This window comes from Triticum aestivum, chromosome 1B (assembly GCF_018294505.1).
Source record: "Triticum aestivum cultivar Chinese Spring chromosome 1B, IWGSC CS RefSeq v2.1, whole genome shotgun sequence".
Lineage (NCBI taxonomy): Eukaryota > Viridiplantae > Streptophyta > Magnoliopsida > Poales > Poaceae > Triticum > Triticum aestivum.
In genome coordinates, this window is record NC_057795.1 from 644,717,595 (window position 1) to 644,739,342 (window position 21,748).

At 49.1% G+C, this 21,748-nt stretch overlaps 1 protein-coding gene across 1 annotated transcript; it reads left to right on the forward strand.

Moving 5' to 3' along the window:
- The first annotated feature begins 7,287 nt into the window (after positions 1-7,287).
- LOC123144855 (uncharacterized) lies at positions 7,288-12,132 on the forward strand. The gene is made up of 15 exons (XM_044564110.1): positions 7,288-7,671; positions 7,784-7,861; positions 8,011-8,060; positions 8,162-8,215; positions 8,418-8,470; positions 8,781-8,853; positions 9,115-9,176; positions 9,282-9,350; positions 10,064-10,172; positions 10,486-10,556; positions 10,667-10,767; positions 11,032-11,127; positions 11,230-11,297; positions 11,610-11,655; positions 11,780-12,132. Exons 1-15 carry the CDS (start codon positions 7,510-7,512, stop codon positions 11,858-11,860), a joined length of 1,173 nt encoding a protein of 390 aa, XP_044420045.1. The 5' UTR covers positions 7,288-7,509; the 3' UTR covers positions 11,861-12,132.
- Positions 12,133-21,748: the final 9,616 nt, after the last annotated feature.

A 21,748-nucleotide genomic window follows, 5' to 3' on the forward strand; every position in this document is an offset into this window, starting at 1 on the left:
GAATAAACGGAGACTGGCGAAGGACGAGGTGACGATGCGCGTCGGGAATGGTTCCAAGGTCGATGTGATCGCCGTCGGCACGCTGCCTCTATATTTACCTACGGGATTAGTTTTAAACCTCAATAATTGTTATTTAGTGCCAAGTTTGAGCATGAACATTGTATCAGGATCTCGTTTAATACGAGATGGCTACTCATTTAAATCCGAGAATAATGGTTGTTCTATTTATATGAGAGAAATGTTTTATGGTCATGCTCCGATGGTCAATGGTTTATTCTTAATGAATCTCGAACGTAATGTTACACATGTTCATAGTGTGAATACCAAAAGATGTAAAGTTGATAACGATAGTCCCACATACTTGTGGCACTGCCGCCTTGGTCACATTGGTGTCAAGCGCATGAAGAAGCTCCATGCTGATGGACTTTTAGAGTCTCTCTATTATGAATCATTTGACACATGCGAACCATGCCTCATGGGAAAGATGACCAAGACTCCGTTTTCCGGAACAATGGAGCGAGCAACCAACTTATTTGAAATCATACATACCGATGTGTGTGATCCAATGAGTGTTGAGGCTCGCAGAGGATATCGTTATGTTCTCACTCTCACTGATGACTTGAGTAGATATGGGTATGTCTACTTGATGAAACACAAGTCTGAGACCTTTGAAAAGTTCAAGGAATTTCAGAATGAAGTAGAGAATCAACGTGACCGAAAGATAAAATTCTTGCGATCAGATCGTGGAGGAGAATATTTAAGTCACGAATTTGGTACACACTTAAGGAAATGTGGAATCGTTTCACAACTCACGCCGCCTGGAACACCTCAGCATAACGGTGTGTCTGAACATCGTAATCGCACTCTATTGGATATGGTGCGATCTATGATGTCTCTTACTGATTTACCGCTATCATTTTGGGGATACGCTCTAGAGACAGCTACATTCACTCTAAATAGGGCACCGTCTAAATCCGTTGGGACGACACCGTATGAATTATGGTTTGGGAAGAAACCTAAGCTGTCGTTTCTAAAAGTTTGGGGATGCGATGCTTATGTCAAGAAACTTCAACCTGAAAAGCTCGAACCCAAGTCGAAAAAATGCGTCTTCATAGGATACCCTAAGGAAACCATTGGGTACACCTTCTACCTTAGATCCGAAGGCAAGATCTTTGTTGCCAAGAATGGATCCTTTCTGGAAAAAGAGTTTCTCTCGAAAGGAGTAAGTGGGAGGAAAGTAGAACTCGATGAAGTACTGCCTCTTGAACCGGAAAGTAGTGCAGCTCAGGAAAATGTTCCTGTGGTGCCTACACCGACTGGAGAGGAAATTAATGATGATGATCAGGGTACTTCGGATCAAGTTGCTACTGAACTTCGTAGGTCCACTAGGACACGTTCCGCACCAGAGTGGTACGGCAACCCTGTCCTGGAAATCATGTTGTTAGACAACGATGAACTTTCGAACTATGAAGAAGCGATGGCGGGCCCAGATTCCAACAAATGGCTTGAAGCCATGCAATACGAGATAGGATCCATGTATGAAAACAAAGTATGGACTTTGACAGACTTGCCCGATGATCGGCGAGCGATAGAAAACAAATGGATCTTTAAGAAGAAGACGGACGCAGATGGTAATGTTACCATCTATAAAGCTCGACTTGTCGCTAAGGGTTATCGACAAGTTCAAGGGATTGACTACGATGAGACTTTCTCTCCCGTAGCGAAGCTTAAGTCCGTCCGAATCATGTTAGCAATTGTCGCATACTATGATTATGAGATATGGCAGATGGACGTCAAAACGGCATTCCTTAACGGTTACCTTAAGGAAGAGTTGTATATGATGCAGCCGGAAGGTTTTGTTGATCCTAAGAATGCTAACAAGGTATGCAAGCTCCAGCGGTCCATTTATGGGCTGGTGCAAGCATCTCGGAGTTGGAACATTCGCTTTGATGAGATGATCAAAGCGTTTGGGTTTATGCAGACTTATGAAGAAGCCTGCGTTTACAAGAAAGTGAGTGGGAGCTCTGTAGCATTTCTCATATTATATGTAGATGACATACTTTTGATGGGAAATGATATAGAACTTTTGGACAGCATTAAGGCCTACTTGAATAAGAGTTTTTCAATGAAGGACCTTGGAGAAGCTGCTTACATATTAGGCATCAAAATCTATAGGGATAGATCGAGACGCCTCATAGGTCTTTCACGAAGCACATACCTTGATAAGATTTTGAAGAAGTTCAAAATGGATCAGTCCAAGAAAGGGTTCTTGCCTGTTTTGCAAGGTGTGAAATTGAGCTCGGCTCAATGCCCGACCACGGCAAAAGATAAAGAAGAGATGAGGTCCATCCCCTATGCCTCGGCCATAGGGTCTATTATGTATGTCATACTGTGTACCAGACCTGATATAAACCTTGCCGTAAGTTTGGTAGGAAGGTACCAAAGTAATCCCGGCAAGGAACACTGGACAGCGGTCAAGAATATCCTGAAGTACCTGAAAAGGATAAAGGACATGTTTCTCGTTTATGGAGGTGACGAAGAGCTCGTCGTAAAGGGTTACGTCGACGCTAGCTTCGACACATATCTGGATGACTCAAAGTCACAAACCGGATACGTGTATATGTTGAATGGTGGAGCAGTAAGCTGGTGCAGCTGCAAGCAGAGCGTCGTGGCGGGATCTACATGTGAAGCGGAGTACATGGCAGCCTCGGAGGCAGCGCATGAAGCAATTTGGGTGAAGGAGTTCATCACCGACCTAGGAGTCATACCCAATGCGTCGGAGCCGATCAAACTCTTCTGTGACAACACTGGAGCTATTGCACTTGCCAAGGAGCCCAGGTTTCACAGGAAGACCAGGCACATCAAGCGTCGCTTCAACTCCATTCGTGAAAATGTTCAAGATGGGGACATAGAAATTTGCAAAGTGCATACGGATCTGAATATCGCAGATCCGTTGACTAAACCTCTTCCGCGAGCAAAACATGATCAACACCAGAACTCTATGGGTGTTCGATTCATCACAATGTAACTAGATTATTGACTCTAGTGCAAGTGGGAGACTGTTGGAAATATGCCCTAGAGGCAATAATAAAAGTATTATTATTATATTTCCTTGTTCATGATAATTGTCTTTTATTCATGCTATAATTGTATTATCCGAAAATCGTAATACACGTGTGAATACGTAGACCACAATATGTCCCTAGTGAGCCTCTAGTTGACTAGCTCGTTGATCAATTGATAGTCATGGTTTCCTGACTATGGACATTGGATGTCGTTAATAACGGGATCACATCATTAGGAGAATGATGTGATGGACAAGACCCAATCCTAAGCATAGCACAAGATCGTGTAGTTCGTTTTGCTAGAGCTTTTCCAATGTCAAGTATCTTTTCCTTAGACCATGAGATCGTGTAACTCCCGGATACCGTAGGAGTGCCTTGGGTGTACCAAACGTCACAACGTAACTGGGTGACTATAAAGGTGCATTATAGGTATCTCCGAAAGTGTCTGTTGGGTTGACACGGATCGAGACTGGGATTTGTCACTCCGTATGACGGAGAGGTATCACTGGGCCCACTCGGTAGTGCATCATCATAATGAGCTCAAAGTGACAAAGTGTTTGGTCATGGGATCATGCATTACGGTACGAGTAAAGTGACTTGCCGGTAACGGGATTGAACGAGGTATTGGGATACCGATGATCGAATCTCGGGCAAGTAACATACCGTCTGACAAAGGGAATTGTATACGGGGTTGTTTGAATCCTCGACATCGTGGTTCATCCGATGAAATCATCGAGGAGCATGTGGGAGCCAACATGGGTATCCAGATCCCGCTGTTGGTTATTGCCCGAGAGCCGTCTCGGTCATGTCTGCGTGTCTCCCGAACCCGTAGGGTCTACACACTTAAGGTACGGTGACGCTAGGGTTGTATGAATATGAGTATGCAGCAAACCGAATGTTGTTCGGAGTCCCGGATGAGATCCCGGACGTCACGAGGAGTTCCGGAATGGTCCGGAGGTAAAGATTTATATATAGGAAGTCTTATTTTGGTCGCCGGAAAAGTTTCGGGCATTATCGGTATTGTACCGGGAGTGCCGAAAGGGGTCCGGGGGTCCACCGGGGGGGTCCACCTGCCCCGGGGGGCCACATGGGCTGTAGGGGGTGCGCCTTGGCCTATATGGGCCAAGGGCACCAGCCCCAAAAGGGCCCATGCGCCAAGAAGACTTGGGAGGGAAGAGTCCTAAAGGGGGAAGGCACCTCCGAGGTGCCTTGGGGAGGATGGACTCCTCCCCCCTCTTGGCCGCACCCCTTCCTTGGAGGAAGGGGCAAGGCTGCGCCCTCCCCCCTCTTTTGCACCTATATAAAGGGAGGGGAGGGAGGGGTGGCCGCACCAATAAGCCCTGGCGCCTCCCTCCTCCCTGCAACACTTCCTCCTCCTCCCGTAGTTGCTTAGCGAAGCCCTGCTGGAGTTCTGCTGCATCCACCACCACGCCGTCGTGCTGCTGGATCATCATCAACCTCTCCTTCCCCCTTGCTGGATCAAGAAGGAGGAGACGTCATCCGCTCCGTACGTGTGTTAAACGCGGAGGTGCTGTCCGTTCGACACTAGGTCATCGGTGATCTGAATCACGGCGAGTACGACTCCATCAACCCCGTTCCATTGAACGCTTCCGCACACGATCTACAAGTGGTATCTAGATGCAATCACTCTCCCTTGACTCGTTGCTAGATGAACTCATAGATGGATCTTGGTGAAACCGTAGATAAAATTTTAATTTTCTGCAACGTTCCCCAACACTTTGCAGCTACATGTTCCAGTATGTCATTGACTTTCGTCGGAATAGTTTGATCCCTCTTTGACATCAAGGATGTAAAATTCCTCCATGAACTCCAAAGGCACACTTCGTTGGTTTAAACTTCACTTGATACCCTTGTAGGCTGAAGAAGATCTCTGCAATATCATTTGGATGGGTGCTTGCAAGACGGCTCTTTACTGACTATTTTCGAGTTATACTTCGACATTACTTCCAAGTACTTCTTTGAGGGTGGTAGCTTACAAGAAGTTGAAGGTACATAGCAACTAAAGGCCTACTAGTAGGTCTCAATAGACACAATAATGCACACACTAGGGTCTCTTTGATTACCAAAACCATATGATTTTTGGGGAGTTGGAATTCTTCCCCTAAGAATTCCATTGCACTACATTTAATAGGAATTTAGTATCCATTCAAACCTCTTGGAAATAATTCTTTATTTTTCTTGTAATGAAACTAGCAAATCCGTTTGAATAAGCATGGCATTCCAATCCCGTGTTTTACCTATTTATGCATTTTTAAATCTTGCGGATCAAGAAGGCCCTAAAGTCACTAACTATATAACTACCATTTTGCAATCATTTGAGGACAATGATACATAGACCTTACTATAAGAATTAATCACTTGATATGAAGTGGAGTAGACCAGTAATATGTACATCTCAACGTTCATGTACTGCATGGCACGTAAGAATTTCAGTTTCACGATAGCGAGGTCAAATTAGGTAACAATTGATAAGGAAGATGCGGACGCGAGGCAAGAAAAAAATGTCGGGGTTGAGGAGTGTGTGCCATAGAGATACCCCCCCCCCCCCAACACACACACACTTTCTTAGCCACTCCCAAACCTCCAACCATGGTGACAATGAGCAAACTACTGCAGCCACACACCACCACAATCCCCCCATCAATTTTCATTCCGTATGGGAAGACAACGACCACTAAGGGAGATAGATTGAGGTGGGCAGTGTCATGCGGGTGCCATCCACTTGGCCCTCGAGTCTTGAGTTTGAACTCTATGTAAACCAACATGAAAAGAACCTCTTAAACCTCTTAAGTAAATCAACGAACTACACTTAGAAAGGATCTCAAGAAAAAAATATTCTAGAAAGAATATCAACAAATGTTGGTTCATCTCGTCACATGTGTGAAAACAAACTTAACCCATTGCCGAATTAGAATAACACTATAACAGAGGTCACGCGATGTGCCAATGCGCAGGTCCTACCGGTAGGTTTCAATAGAGGAGAAGAGGTAGATGTACGATAATCCACACACCAAGTCACTAGCTACCACCTCCCTTTTAATTTACTAGACACACCTATATTTATACGTCATCAATTTGGTCAACAAAATATATACTATATATTAAATATATACTATTAAATTTACATTTAAAAGAAGTTCTAATTATATACTTCATATGGCAAGTACTCCCTTTGTAAAGAAATATAAAAGTTACAGAGGAAGTAAGTAATACCTCGTTTCTCAATTTTGTAATAAAGAAATAACCCACCTGCCTAACAACCCAAAAGAGAGGAGTATGTGACCAACATCTTGCAAACACCCGAGGATAATACTAAGTACTCCCTACTACACACATTACTACAAGAATGAATGACTTCATAGGAGTAAACCAACAATATATCTTGATGATCATGTACTAATTGTGTAGTTCTAAAAAAATAATGTACTGATAGTCAAGTACTAACCGGATGTGTTGTGCCCCGAACCTCCTTTTCTCTCTTGTGGAAAAAGGGGCAAGCCATTCCTACCACTCGTCGTCGTCCAAGCCCCTCCTCCCCCGTCTGCCACTCTGATGGTGGTGGGGGGGAGGGAGGGTCTATGTTATGGTGCTGCAATTAGGCTTTTAAGGTTCTGCTTCTCGATGGCGGTGTGTGCGGTGGTGATGACGGTGTTGTGCGGTTTATGAATAATGTTTCTCCTACACCTGGTCGACTTCGATTGCGGCGAAGGAAAGGGTGGGGTCGTTTGGTCGCTACTCGTCTGAAGTGGCATACCTGCATCTGTTTTCGCGTTTTGTAGGTAACTTTCAAAAGCACCGTCGAGTGGACAACACTTTGTGTCCTGGTCCTCCGGTTATATCTCTCACCCGCGACTCACCTACGAAGGTCGGCTAGCGTTGGCTTCATCGAGAAGCCAATGAGGGTAGGCCTCCCCGATCTGTCTGGCCAGACCCGAGGTGGTCGTCCAACCCTCTTCGCCACATTCTTATATTGGCGGTGTTTCTCATATCGTTGTCACCGGCGTCTCGTGGCCATCCTCAACATAGGTCGAGAGGCGGGGTCGAGTTATTTTTCTCAAGGACCTATGTTCAGTTTTCTATTTCTGTAAGGATGATCTTGTAATGGCTGGTTTTGACTTTAATATTTTTTTTACTATTTGGCCTTTTTCCGAAAGGAAAAACAAGATTTAGTTTCACGGTGGCAACTGCAAATAACAAAGGCGGCGGCCGGCGGGTGGAGGCGGCGCACACGGCACAAACGCTGCGGTGGCGTCCCGGGGCCGGGCACCGTGCCACTGCCCCCAATTACTCAATTCCTTCCCACCCCGCGCCGCAGCGCCAACGACCAAACCACCGCGCAGGCGCGCAACCGCACGCCACCCTCCGTCAGTCGGGTCGGGCGGACAGCGACCGGCGCGTGCGCCAGCGAGGGGGCTGGATATAGATGGAGGCGGGCAGTGCCGTGGGGGCGCGATCCACTTGGGCACCAGCCGTCCGGAACCGAGACCGAGGCCAAGACCGCGCCTTGCCCCGCCGTGTCCGCTGCCGCGCCGCCGCCATGCCGCCGTCCGTCCGCACGGTCTCCATCCCCTTCGCCGACCTCAAGGTGCGCGTCCCCCCTTCCCCTCGCCGCGCCTCGCCTCGCGCGGCGGCTGGTTTCGCCCTCCCTCTGTTTCTGACTGACAGACTGACGCCGTGGATTCGGGGGGTGGGGGCAGGAGCGGGGCAGGGACCTGAGCGGCAAGATCGAGGAGGGGCTCGGCCCCGACGGGCTCGGCATCATCTCCATTTCCGACGTGAGTGCCCTATCCGGATCGCGCCGCCGCTGGCCGTCTCTTGCGATTGCGTACAGCAGCATTCTGTTCTGACAGAGCCAAGTCATGGGGTTCGTTTCTTCAGCCAAACTGAATTTTAAGCGTGCCTTTTTGCCTTTTTGCGCGTGCAGGTGCCGGATTTCCCAGCTCTGAGGAGAACGCTCCTGCGCCTGGCGCCGAGGTATGCCTGCGTGTCTCTCGCCCCACGTTCCACTGCAGGATTCAGTTCAGTTCCGAAATGTATGAACACGTATCTGACATCTCCGGCTTGCTGTCTGTCAGAGTTGCAAACCTCCCTGAAGATGTGAAGAAGGAACTTGAAGACCCGGACAGCAGGTAGTATTAGTTACCGGTTATATATTGTCATCAAGCATTCGGTTATGACACTGCTATAGTTCAGAGATTCTAGTTTTGGTTGATATATAACCTGTTCTTCTGTTCATGTTAAATTTGATGGTTCTCATTGAGGACAGTAGTGATGCTTGCGCAAAGATCACTAGCTTAAAATGATTTATATAATATTGTGGTTGCTGCACAGGTATAATTTCGGCTGGAGCCATGGGAAGGAGAAACTTGAATCTGGGAAACTAGGTAAACATTTCCCCCCTTGTACTCAGTATGCATTCTCCTGCCAATTTCTGAATGATTATTGCAAAGGTGACTTTAAACCTTGCGGACTATTGAATCTCATTCGCAAAGTTCATTGTGCAACATGTACAGTTTCGCTTTGCATTCTTAGTTTTATGTTAGCAAAATGAGATTAGCTATTGCATTTATGAAAGTAAATCGAGTGCAACAGTATTATTGTGAACACAAAAGAGTATTATTGTTTTTTTTTCGAAGAACTTGTATATCTTTGCATAATTCTAACTCATAAGGCAATTTCTGATCATCCGTGCAGACACATTCAAAGGCTCCTATTATGCCAACCCAATTTTGGATATCCCTACAACTGATGATGTCCTTGTAAGTAGGTATATTTCTAACATAAAAATAGCATCTCTGTTTACTGATAATATTTAGTTCTATGAGATAATCCCCTAACCTAATTTATTTGATGACATCTCAGTCCATATTAAATATCTCAGTGTTAGTTGTTGTTTTGTATCACTCAACATTCTCAAGTAAATGACAAATAAATCCTTTCTATAATATTGCTAAATGCCTCTTGAGCGGCAATATCATATGAATTATGTTTGCCTTTTCATGATGTCTCATGGTGCTTTAATCTGCAGGTACCCATCATACTGCCGACGGAATATATGGCCAGCTGATCATCTGCCTGAGCTTGAAATTGGTATGACTTAACTGACAGTCCTGGTATTCAAAAGCTTCCTACAACAGTTCATGGCTATTCATGCACAGTCCATTAAAAGTTGCCCTCGGAATTTTTCATTTACAGCATTTAAAGCTCTTGGAAAACTAATGTTGGAAGTTGGCTTGATGTTGGCTCGTCATTGTGATCTCTACGGTATGTACTGCGTAAACATTACCATAACTCCACATGGTTCTGTGGGAAACATAATTTTTGCTGCATAGTAAATTTAATTCTCACAAGGCATATTGGTTGTAAAATAAGCTTTGAAATAAGAATATATCATCGGAACAACGTACTTCATAATTAGAGTGTATAATTTTGAAGGAAATGACAATCTGAATACCAAACTTTCTATAATGTATATCGATTTAAATAGCAGTTGCAAACTCTATTATGAATGGGCGGTAGTGAAGTTCAGTGCAACAATGTATCTACATAACTCTGGGGATACTTGAAGCTTTCTTAGGCTGTTCACTGACAAACCACATCCATTTGTCCTTGTAAGATCTCCACTAGTTCATTGGCCGAACTCTGATTGTTCCACTATTTCAACATGGAAGCAATAATTTGAGCATCTAATGAATTCTTATGATAGCTACCACATTGTACTGTAATCTGGGAAAGGAAAATATTGGTATAAGAAATATGAATCGTGGAATGTGGTAGTTAATATAAGAATTCGTGCTTTAGTTTTGAAGTTCAGTTTACCAATTCTTATGATAACTACCGTACTGTATGCAAATATCCGTTAAGTGTTTTTTGGAAAAAGTGACTTCCATATTAATTCTGGATCTTCTAACTGTGCTTTAGTTTTGAAGTTCAGTTTACCAATAAGTCAAATGCATCAACATCTGTCTGTTTTGCAGTAATGCAGCACGGAGTGGGACCATATGATGGTGAAAGTCTTGAGCAGACAATTTCCCGTTCAAGGTGTCACAAGGGACGTCTGCTGTACTATTTCCCCAGACAATTTAGGTACAGCATATGTACATAAGTCTTAAAAGAAACATGTAAAAAATTAATTTGATCCAGGTAGTGAGCACCCTTGTAGCCTTCAGTTATGTTGGAGTTCAAGAGTATTTAGAAAGTTATATTGTGCTTTGGTGGTTCTGCACCTGCTCTAAATAGCACATGAAGAATAATAGCATTAGTAAACTATACTATCATTTGTGGAAAGGCATATTACACTTGGATCAAATCTTCAGTTTTTTCTTGCCCTCCTAACATTGAACCAAGCTTTCCAGTGTTTTAGTTGTAACAGTTGATATTAACTTACCCCATATGACAGCACACAAAAAGAAGGTGGTGATTCTGTTTCATCGTGGTGTGGATGGCATACTGACCATGGGTCTTTAACTGGTAATGCGCATTCTTATCTCGAATTCTTTTCATGTATGTAGCTGTCACATATGCTATGGTTTTGTCTTGAAGTACTTTTTTTGTAGCTAATAGTCCGTCTGTTAATGCAGGACTTACATGTGGCCTGTTTATGAAAAATTCAGCGGAGGTCCCCTGTCCTGATAGTGCAGCTGGGCTGTACATCCGGACTCGTGATAACCGAGTTGTTAAAGTAAGTTCCTGCGAATCCCAAGTAGCTTTCTCGTCAAATGTAGATAATATGCTATGTGATGTAAATTATGCAGAGTCATCTTTACGTTATTACAACTATAAAAAAAGGTCTACCTGAGCACAGGGAAATAGACACTAGGACCAGCTGTGTTCCTCGCTGATTAAACTTCTGCACAGAATCTGTGTTGACACATGTTGGTTAAATAACTATGTTAACATTGTACTCACAGCTCTGCATTTATTTCTTTTGGTTGGATACTTGTAGGTTACATTTGGGGAGGATGAATTAGCTTACCAAATTGGGGAGACTACTGAAATACTATCAAGAGGTCGTCTATGTGCAACTCCACACTGTGTGCAGGTATTATGTCAAAGAGCTTAACAGCTAACCTAGTTTTGTAGTGTACAAATGTTCCAAATTTCCCACGGTTGTAACTTGTCATACCGCCGCTGTTACTTTCAGGCACCCAGCACTGAGAATGCTTCAAATGTTGAGCGCTCTACTTTTGCAATGTTCATGCAACCAGATTGGTACGTGCAAATTTTCTACTCAAAATTGTAAGGGTGGTGTACTTTTGCTCTGATGTGATTGATCATGTTATCTGGGCTTGTTTCTCCGCGTTAACAGTTATATTCAGTAAACAGTGCTGTGCAAACATTAGAATCTATACTCTGTGCTGAATGCACTTCTGTATTCGTGTTGGACCAGTTAAGCTAAACCCAGCAGAACCGGATTTCGTAGGGTATCAATTAAACCGGAAGAACTGGGTGGTTACAATGGGTTCTTAAACATCTGCTTACATGTACTAAAAGAATAATCATTCTTTTATAATTGCTTTGCAGGAATGAGACGCTTAAGTTTCCAAGTGAAATTCCCTATCACCAAGAGGTTTGCCATTTAACCATCACAAAATCTTTGCTTCACTTCTTTTTTCCTTTTTGCAATGAAACGTGAACTTGCATTCAATGCTTTTTGGTTCTACTAATGTCTGTATTTTGTAAACATGTGTCAGTTGATTCCACCAAACGGAGCGCTTACGTTTGGAGAGTACTCAGAGAGACTGGTGAACAAGTATTACCAGGGGAAGACGTGATTCACGTGGATTGCCACGATGATGGCCCCAGTGAAGACACAGTGCTACCAGGAAACTAAAATCATTAACTAGTCGTGCCTGCAAATACATTTCCAAGTCCCTAGAAAGCATAGACAGATTTATATGTATACATTACACCATTTCTATACCATGCGCGCTTGTAAAAAAGATGCAAAAACATGACCTCCTGAAAACTGTATAAAATAAGATGAAATTGTGTACATGTAGTTTGTTATATAGTCCTAATTTGCGCATGGAATGCTCCTTTTTTACACTTGTGGAATCCAAAAGTGTGCTCTTGCACGAGGATAGCAACGCCAATTTTTGCCCACGTCGCTAACCATGCCATGTGTTGCCATCCTCTTCTCTGCCGCCCTAGTTTGCCTGAATCTCTTGATTTTCACCGCAGACCATTTCGGTCGCCACATTACCAACTCTGTATGATACTCCCTCCGTCCGGAAATACTTGTCATCAAAATGAATAAAAGGGGATGTATCTAGATGTATTTTAGTTCTAGATACATCCCTTTTTATCCATTTTGAAGACAGATATTTTCGGACAGAGGGAGTATTAGACACTATAGAAAAAAGGAAGACCAATCATACCAACAATGATGTGTAGTGACTGTTCTTATATACTTCCTCCGTTCCTAAATGTAAGTCTTTGTAGAGATTTCACTATGGACTACATACGAAGTAAAATGAGTGAATCTACACTCAAAATGCATCTATATACATCCGTATGTGGTTCATAGTGGAATCTCTACAAAAACTTATATTTAGGAACGGAGTGAGTAGATAAAAGGTACTCCCTCCGTTCGGAATTACTCGTCCAACAAATGAATGTATCTAGATGTATTTTAGTTGTAGATACATTCATTTTTATGACAAGTAATTCTGAACGGAGGGAGTAGATCTTTCTAAGTGGAAATTCCTTCTATCGGTAACAATAATCCTATGGGGTGAATATGGTGCAAGGAGTTAGCACCGGTGGGAACTTTCTCCTACATCTACGCTAGGTACATGCTCTGAAGTTTTCTTGAAAACAATGCTAAGTCTTAGAATTACCTCATTTAGTTCAAAAATTATAGAACCGCAAAAAAAAAGTTCAAAAGTATAGCTCTTGCGGTGTCATGCTTTAGCAACAACGCCGCCGCTGGCCACAATATTGGACCCCAATGGCACGGAGCAAAATGTCAATAGGTATTGGGAGAAGATCCATAAGCACTATCATGAACATAAGCAATATGTGGATCCGCATCCTATCGCGAGCAACCGCAATGTGGCATCTCTATAACATAGGTGGAGGATCATTTAAGGGGAAGTGAACAAATATGTCGGCTACTATGAGCAAGTGCTTGGCCGCCCTCAAAGTGAGATGGGAGTGTCCACTCAAGTAAGTATAATTACTTCATTTGAATTATTATTTTTGTTGCATTATCGTCGTTATACATACATTGTTTGCTAGACGGTGGTGGCGACCACTATGTATCAAGAAAGGGGAAGAAGCCATTCGATTTTAGCCATGGTTGTGTGCTATTGAATGACAAACCAAAATAGACACAACTACTGGCTGATCACGAGGCCGCCAAGAGGAAGAATGATGGCTCAAGCTCCCACCAATCAATTGGGTTAGACGACGAAGAGGAAGAAGTTGTAGGGGAGAATGCAAAAGTCACAATGCCAAAGAATAACCGGCAAGTGATGGGAAACAAGTGGGAGAAGGCGAGGGCCTCTCGTGACCGCGGCTACAAAAATGTCCCCCACTTGAACGGGCATTTTTTCGTAAGGAAGAACAAGAAAGAGAAGAGGTACAAGCTCATGTTGGATGCGTAAAAGGAGAGGATTGATTGAGACCCGGAGAGGGCGAGTAAGAAGTTGCAAATTGAGAGGGAGAATATCGAGTTGGAGAAGAGGGAAGCGCCGATGAAATGGGAGCTAGAGAAGGCCCGGACAATTGGAGAAACTGAGCTTGGGAATAAGAGGTTGCAACTTGTTTGAGACACGGAGAATGCCAAGATAATGTTGATGGATGAAAGCACCTTGAATGAGCATGCAAAGAAATGGCTTGTGGGAATGAAGGAGATCAATGAGCGTAGGTACTAGGAGGCAAGGATGGCCACGGAGCAAGTGGCAAGGATAGCCACTGAGGAGGAGGAAAGGATGATCGCAGAGGAGGAGGCAAGGCTGGCCATGGAGCAGGACGCATGGATGGCTTCCGACGTGTGACTGGCCAGCGAGTGATCTATCACACTCGGGCTTTAACTTCATTTTGGCATGTCCGAACTCTTGAACTATAATTTATTTTGCTTTGTTGTATTTACTGTTAAATTGTAATTGATTTGTGATCCATGATGGACGCGCATGAATTGCATGGATTTCAGATTTCAAATTTGAGATGTGCAGCTGCCACGCACAACATATGAGAGGCTGTCCGCGGGTGTATAAGGGCCGGATTTGTCAAGTTTGGATGTAGATGGTATTACTGCAAATGTTCTAGACCGGTGCAATGCACTGCTGGTTTATTGTGAACAAATGTCTGGCCTTTTTTTACAAATGCGCCGTCAACTCGTCTTCCAGCCAAATTTATCATTTTCTTAGAAAGATTAGCCAAGTTTATCCCTTGATTTGGTATCCAACGGCCCAAAGCCAATTGGTGTACTGGGTTCACAAATGGGCCCGTTTCACTAGTCTCGCAACAAAAGCAACCACCGAGCCGCCCCCCCTCCCTCCTTTCCTTCCTCTCGCCTTTCCCACCTTGGAAACAACTCGCCTGCTGCCTCCACCGGAATACCAAATCGGAAAACCCTACCCGTAGAACCACCCATGCCAACCGCCGCCTACTACCTCGGCGCCACCACAAGGGTCGCCTCCCCACCGCGCGGCGACTCCTCGTCGGGCCGCCGATTCGGGCATATGGGGCCCCCGTCCAAGGTCGGGTTCGTCTCCCCGCCGCGCGGCGCCGCCGCGTCGGCTCGCCTCGCGCCTCGCGTCGCAAGGTACGGAGTCATTCACCTTCACTACTAAACTCCCAATCGATATCGCTCCCATCTTAGATCGACAGTTGTACACGAAGAAGACGACGATGAGCCTGTTTATTTGTCAGAGACGATGAGGCGTCAGCGATCCTGGGGAATAGCGGCGGGTTCGTGACAGCCCCGATTCAGGGGAAGATGGGCAGGGCCGCCACGTCCCTGTTGACATTGTAATCCTGTCGCTGTTACACTTTCAGTTCAGTTTCAGACTTAGAGAATAAAACGGCAAGTGCATGAGGGTGTTCGTGCCTTGACCGGTTCCTTAGTAGCTAGGTAGACTAGGCGGTCATGCATGTTTCGTGGGATGGCACGAACCAGGCGTGCATGGCGGCATCGAGGGCATGGCGAGCTGGTCATGGGATGGCGCGGCCGGATAGCTCGGGCATGATCCCTCCTTTCTGTTGTTTTCAGTTTGCTTATTAATAAGAACGTTAGAGAAAACACTGCAGACAGAACGCAGCACAAAAACACTCTCGAGTCTCTCTCTGTCGCTCTACGACTAACACTGGCATCAGAGCCCTCTTCGATCTTGCCGGCCATGTCCAACGACGACGATGGACGTACGCCGGCGACGCCTCCGGACGCGGCGGGAGGCGGCGCGGGAGGAGGAACAGCGGCGAGCAGGGGCGGATCTACAGGGTGGCCAGGGTGGGCCGCGGCCCACCCTGGGATTTTGCACCAGCCCTGTATACCTATGCAACTAGAGATGGGCCAGAGAGAAGCAAGAAGCCCAATAACGCAAGCACGCACGCAGCCACCGCAATCAAGCAGAGACCAGCCGTCCTGATTCCCCATCTGCATCCAGTGCTCGCTGGGATGCTCCCTCCGGCGGGCCCCTCCCGCATCGCCACCGCAGCGCCGCCATTCGCCGCTCCTCCCCCTTCTGCGGTGCCAATCCTGCTTCGTTGGCTCACCATCCAGTACAGCGCAACCGGCGCTCGGAGCCAGACACGCCCATCGCGCCTCTGCCCCTCCGGCCGATTGCGGACTTGCGTCCCTGCCCCGGCCGCTGCAAGCCGACGTCAGCCGCCCAAACACCCAACCTGCACTCTAGTATTTCCGGTGGTTGCCCTCTTGCACGATTTGAGGTACCAGCCCATTGGCCCCCATTCCCAAATTTTAATATAGGGTTTCTTCTTTGTTGTCCTATACACTATCCAGTACACGAACAAATTAAACTTACACATTATTTTTTGTTTAATTATATCATATTGTAAGATCATGTTGATCTATTTTTATGGTGTATTGATAATTAGAGTGAGAATTTTACTCTGTTTGTAAGACCATATCGATCTATTTTAGTGTGTTTGTACAACATTCACATGTCAAGTTTGTCGCAAAAAAAAATTTAGGCGGACCACCTTGTTGTCAAACGCTAGCTCCGCCACTGGCGGCGAGGAGGTCACCGCCGCGGGAGCGCAGCCGTGGGCGGAGCGTCATCAGGCGGGGCGGCAACGAGGTCGTCGTCCGCGAGCGCGTCGTGCAGGAGCGCACGAACTTCGGCAGCAACATCGTCTACCCCACCCTCACGGCCACGAACTACATCGAATGGGCACTGGTGATGAAAATCAACCTGCGCGCCCAAGGCTTGTGGGAGGCGGTGTCCGGCATGGGCGAGCCGGGCGACCGCGAGGACATGGCGGCTCTCTCAGCGCTGCTACGTGCGGTGCCTTCGGAGATGGTACCGGTCCTCGCGGTGAAGGATACGGCGGCGGACGCGTGGGAGGCGATCAAGCTGATGCGCATGGGCGTGCGCCGTGCACGGCAAGCCACGGCGCAGTGGGTAAGGAAGGAGTTCGAGCAGATCGCCTTCAAGGAAGGCGAGACGCTGGACGCGTTCGGGATGCGCATCACCAACCTCGCCAACAACCTGCGATCTCTCTGGGACGTGGTGGATGAGGTAAAAATTGTTCAGAAATTTCTGCGCGAAGTACCTGCTCAGTATGCGCAGATCGCCTGCTCGATCGAGACCCTCCTCGATCTCAACGGCATGTCCGTCGAGGAGTTGATCGGTCGGCTGCGCTCGTCGGCTGAGAGGTGCTCGATCGGCACCGCGGATGCAACGGGCTCCCAGCTGCTGCTCACAGAGGAGCAGTGGTTGGCCCGTGGGAAGAAGAAGGAGCAGGGACAGGGATCCAGCTCCAACAGCGGCAGCGGCAAGGGCAATGGCCGCGGCAAGTAGGAGCATCGTGCCAACGATCGACGCAGCTCCAACGGCGGAAACGGCAAGCGAGACATGTCCGGGATTAAGTGTTACAATTGCAATAAATATGCAGGACACATATCCCGGGACTGCCCGGAGCCTCGTCACGAATGCAAGCAGCAGCAGCCGCAGGCACACCTGGCCGTGGCGGAGGAAGACAAGCCCGCGCTCCACCTGGCGCGCGCGTGCAACCTCAGCGACGACGACGGGCCGGCACTCATGATGGCCACCATCGCCGGCCCTGGCAAGTACGTGGGCACACGCGTTGATCTCGTGGAGGAACACGTCCTCCTCACAGCTGCAGACCACGACGATGACACCTGGTACCTCGACACCGGCGCCAGCAACCACATGACCGGGCGGCGCGATGTTTTCGCCGATCTGGACACCAGCGTTGGCGGCACGGTGAAGTTTGGCGACGGGTCGGTCGTCGAGATCAAGGGGAGAGGAACGATCCTGTTCGCCTGCGACAACGGCGATCATCATGCGCTCTCTGATGCGTACTACATTCCTCGCCTCCGCAGCAACATCGTGAGCTTGGGACAACTCGACGAGAACGGCTGCCACGTCGACATCCGCAACGGCACTCTGAAGCTGTTCGACTGACAGCAACTGCTCCTCGCAAGGGTGCCGCGGGCGCGCAATCGCCTGTACGTCGTCGCCCTCGACATCGCCAAGCCGGTGTGCCTCGCAGCGGTGCACACTGACGACTCTTGGAGGTGGCATGCACGATACGGCCACCTGAAACTTCGACGCGCTCAGGAAGCTTGCGCGTCTCGGCATGGTACGGGGGCTGCCCCGGATCGAGCACGTCGAGCAACTTTGCGACGGCTGTTTGGTTGGGAAGCAGCGCCGCGCATCGTTCCCGCTGCAGGCGAAGCGGCGGGCGGAGGGACTGCTCGACCTGGTGCACGGCGACCTGTGCGGCCCCATATCGCCGGCAACACCCCGCAGGGAAGTGCTACTTCTTGCTGCTGGTCGACGACAAGAGCCGGTACATGTGGCTCACTCTGCTTCGGTCCAAGGATCAGGCAGCGGAGGCGATCAAGAGGTTCAAGGCAGGAGCAGAAGTGGAGACCGGGCACAGGCTGCGTCTGCTCCGGAGGGACCACGGTGGGGAGTTCACCATGGCCACCTTTGCCGCGTACTGCGCCGACGAGGGGATCGGGCGCCAACTGACGGTGCCATATTCTCCACAACAGAACGGCGTTGTGGAACGCCGCAATCAGACGATCGTCTCCACCGCGCGCAGCCTGATGAAGGCGATGGAGGTGCCTGCAAAGTTTTGGGGAGAAGTGGTGTCCACCGCGGTGTATTTGCTGAACCGATCGCCCACGAAAAGTGTCGATGGGCAGACTCCTTTCGAGGTATGGCACGGCTACAAGCCTGATGTGAATCACCTGCGTGTGTTTGGATGTGTAGCTCATGTCAAGGTCACAAAGCCGAACCTGGCAAAGCTGGAGGATCGCAACATTCCCATGGTGTTGTTCGGGTACGAGCCGGGCTCGGCGGCGTACCGCGTCTACGACCCTGTCAAGAACTGCGTGCACGTCTCGCGGGACGTCGTGTTCGATGAAGGCGCCCGGTGGGATTGGGACAAGACCGGAGAGGCGGTGGACGCGGTGCCGTTCCACGTCGAGGTCTTCACGCACCCGGCAGCCACGGCAGCTGACCTATCCGCCGGGCAAAGTACACCAGCCCAAATCCCTGTCAGGCAGGAGGCCACGGCACGAAGCAGCTGCTCGCCGCCACCAAGTCCTGCCACGGACTGGAGTACGCCATGGACTACTGCTGCATCCTCGTCAGCATCTGCTGGAACGGTCACGAGGGCGGCCTCACCGACCCCACCAAGGCCGCAGCACCCGATGATCACGAGAGCGCGTGACGGCATCGTCAAGCCCAACCCCATCTACAACGACTACGTCATGAAGGCCGATGCAGAGGAGTTCGACCACGACTTGTGCCTGGTTGCCGCGGAGGAGCCTGCATCTGTAGATGTGGCTCTGAACGAGGTGAGCTGGAAGGAGGCCATGGACACGGAGCTCTCTTCCATCCAAAGCAATGAAACATGGGAGCTCGCCACGCTCCCTTCCGTCCACAAGGCCATTGGGCTGAAGTGGGTCTTCAAGGTAAAAAAGGATGTTGCAGGTCATGTGCTCAAGCACAAGGCGCGACTTGTCGCAAAGGGCTACGCGCAACGCCAAGGAGTGGACTTCGACGAGGTCTTTGCGCCGGTAGTGCGCATGGGGACCGTGCGGTTGCTGCTCGCGCTCGCCGCTCACTGTGGGTGGCAAGTTCACCACATGGACATCAAATCGGCGTTTCTCAACGGCGATCTCAAGGAGGAGGTCTACGTGCACCAACCGCCCGGCTACATCGTCCCCGGCGAGGAGCACAAGGTGCTCCGGCTGCACAAGGCCCTGTACGGACTCCATCAAGCACCACGGGCATGGTACGCCAAGCTGGATGCCTCCCTGGCATCACTCGGGTTCGAGCGGAGCCCCCTGAAGCATGTCGTGTTAAGGAGGACCACGGGCAAGTCGACGCTGCTCGTTGACGTCTATGTGGACGACCTGATCATCACGGGCACGGACGACAACGACATCGCCATGTTTAAGCGACAGATGCACAGTCTGTTTGCGATGAGCGACCTCGGCCTCCTGAGTTACTACCTGGGTGTCGAAGTCAAGCAAGAGGCGGGCACGATCTCCATCTGCCAGAGCGCATATGCCCGCAAGATTCTGGAAGCGGCAGGGATGACAGACTGCAACTCCTGCCACACGCCGATGGAGAACCGGCTCAAGCTGTGCAAGGGAGGAGCCGGAGATGCGGTGGACGTGACAGACTACCGGAGCATCGTTGGCAGTCTGCGTTACCTGTGCAATACCCGTCCTGACATCACTCACGCTGTCGGGATGGTGAGCGGGTACATGCAGGCACCCACAACGTCGCACTGGGCGGCGGTGAAGCAAATTCTGCGCTACGTCAAGGGCACAATTGGCTATGGCTGCAGGTACAAGGAGAGCTCCGGTGGCAAACCCAAACTGGTGGCATTCAGTGACAGTGATCTCGCTGGGGATGTCGACGACAGAAAGAGCACAACTGGAGTGGTTTTCTTCCTCGACTCCAGCATCATCACATGGACTTCTCAGAAGCAAGCTGTGGTTGCCCTCTCATCTTGCGAAGCTGAGTACATTGCAGCCTGCAAAGCGGCGTGCCAGGCTGTTTGGCTGAGCAGGCTTTTGGGCGAGCTGCTTGGACGACCACCAGAGACGGTGAAGCTGTTGGTGGACAACAGGTCTGCGGTTGAGCTGGCAAAGAACCCAGTGCACCACGAACGGAGCAAGCATATCGATCTTCGATTTCACTACATTCGTGAATGCATTGAGGAAGGCAAGGTGGACATCGAGCACGTCAGCACGGATGGCCAACTTGCTGACATTCTAACCAAGGCACTGGGCCGCGTCAAGTTCCTGGATATGCGACTGAAGCTCGGTGTCATGGAGGTTTCTTCTGGGCGCCAGGATTAAGGGGAGAATTGTTGACATTGTAATCCTGTCGCTGTTACACTTTCAGTTCAGTTTCAGACTTAGAGAACAAAACGGAACGTGCATGAGGGTGTTCGTGCCTTGACCAGTTCCTTAGTAGCTAGGTAGACTAGGCGGCCATGCATGTTTCGTGGGATGGCACGAACCAGGCGTGCATGGCGGCATCGAGGGCATGGCGAGCTGGTCGTGGGATGGCGCGGCCGGATAGCTCGGGCATGATCCCTCCTTTCTGTTGTTTTCAGTTTGCTTATTAATAAGAACGTCAGAGAAAACGCTGCAGACAGAACGCAGCACAAAAACACTCTCGAGTCTCTCTCTATCGCTCTAGGACTAACAGTCCCTCAAGCAGGAGAACAAGATGAGCCGGGACGCGGCGCTGAAGCCCGAGAGGAAGACCAGCCCAAGCGTCGCGCACACTGTCTTGAAGCACGAGGAGGAGGCTCCGAACCCGCCGTCCATCTTGAAGCTGGCGGAGAAGGGCAGCGGCGACGTCGCACCGCCGTTCGTGTGTAAGTTGTACAGTAGTAATCAGGAGTATATTGGTAGTAATGCTGCCGCACGCCGTCAACCCGTGTGTTTCTAATTAACAAGATCCTTGGACTTGGACAGGGGAGTAACCGGGGATGGCGTGGGAGGCGCAGGAGGAGCTGGACCATGTCGCGGCGGAGGAAGCCCTGGCGGTGCTGGCGGAGCCCCGGGACCTGGAGGCGGTGGCGGAGGGGGAGGACCAGGCGGCGGTGGGGGAGGAGCCCCTAGACCTGGAGGCGGTGACGGAGGGGGAGGAGCCCCTGGATCTGGAGGCGGTGATGGAGGCAGAGGAGGCGGGGGGAATGGCCGAAGAATGGCACCATTCCCCCGCCGACTGCCGTACGCCGGATGTCAAGGTGACGGCTGCGACGTGGACGCAGTGCTCTTCTGCTCCACATGTGGCACGATCTTGTGCCAGGACCATGTGTGCCAGTGCTTTGGCGAAGTCCTGAGGATCCAGCCAATGCCCAACATCTCCGCGCCCGACCTGCAGCTCCAGTAGCCATTCGTCTTCCCGATGCCGCCTACGATCTTCGTCGGTGCCTAGCTACCGTGTTGGCTCCCAAATCACCTA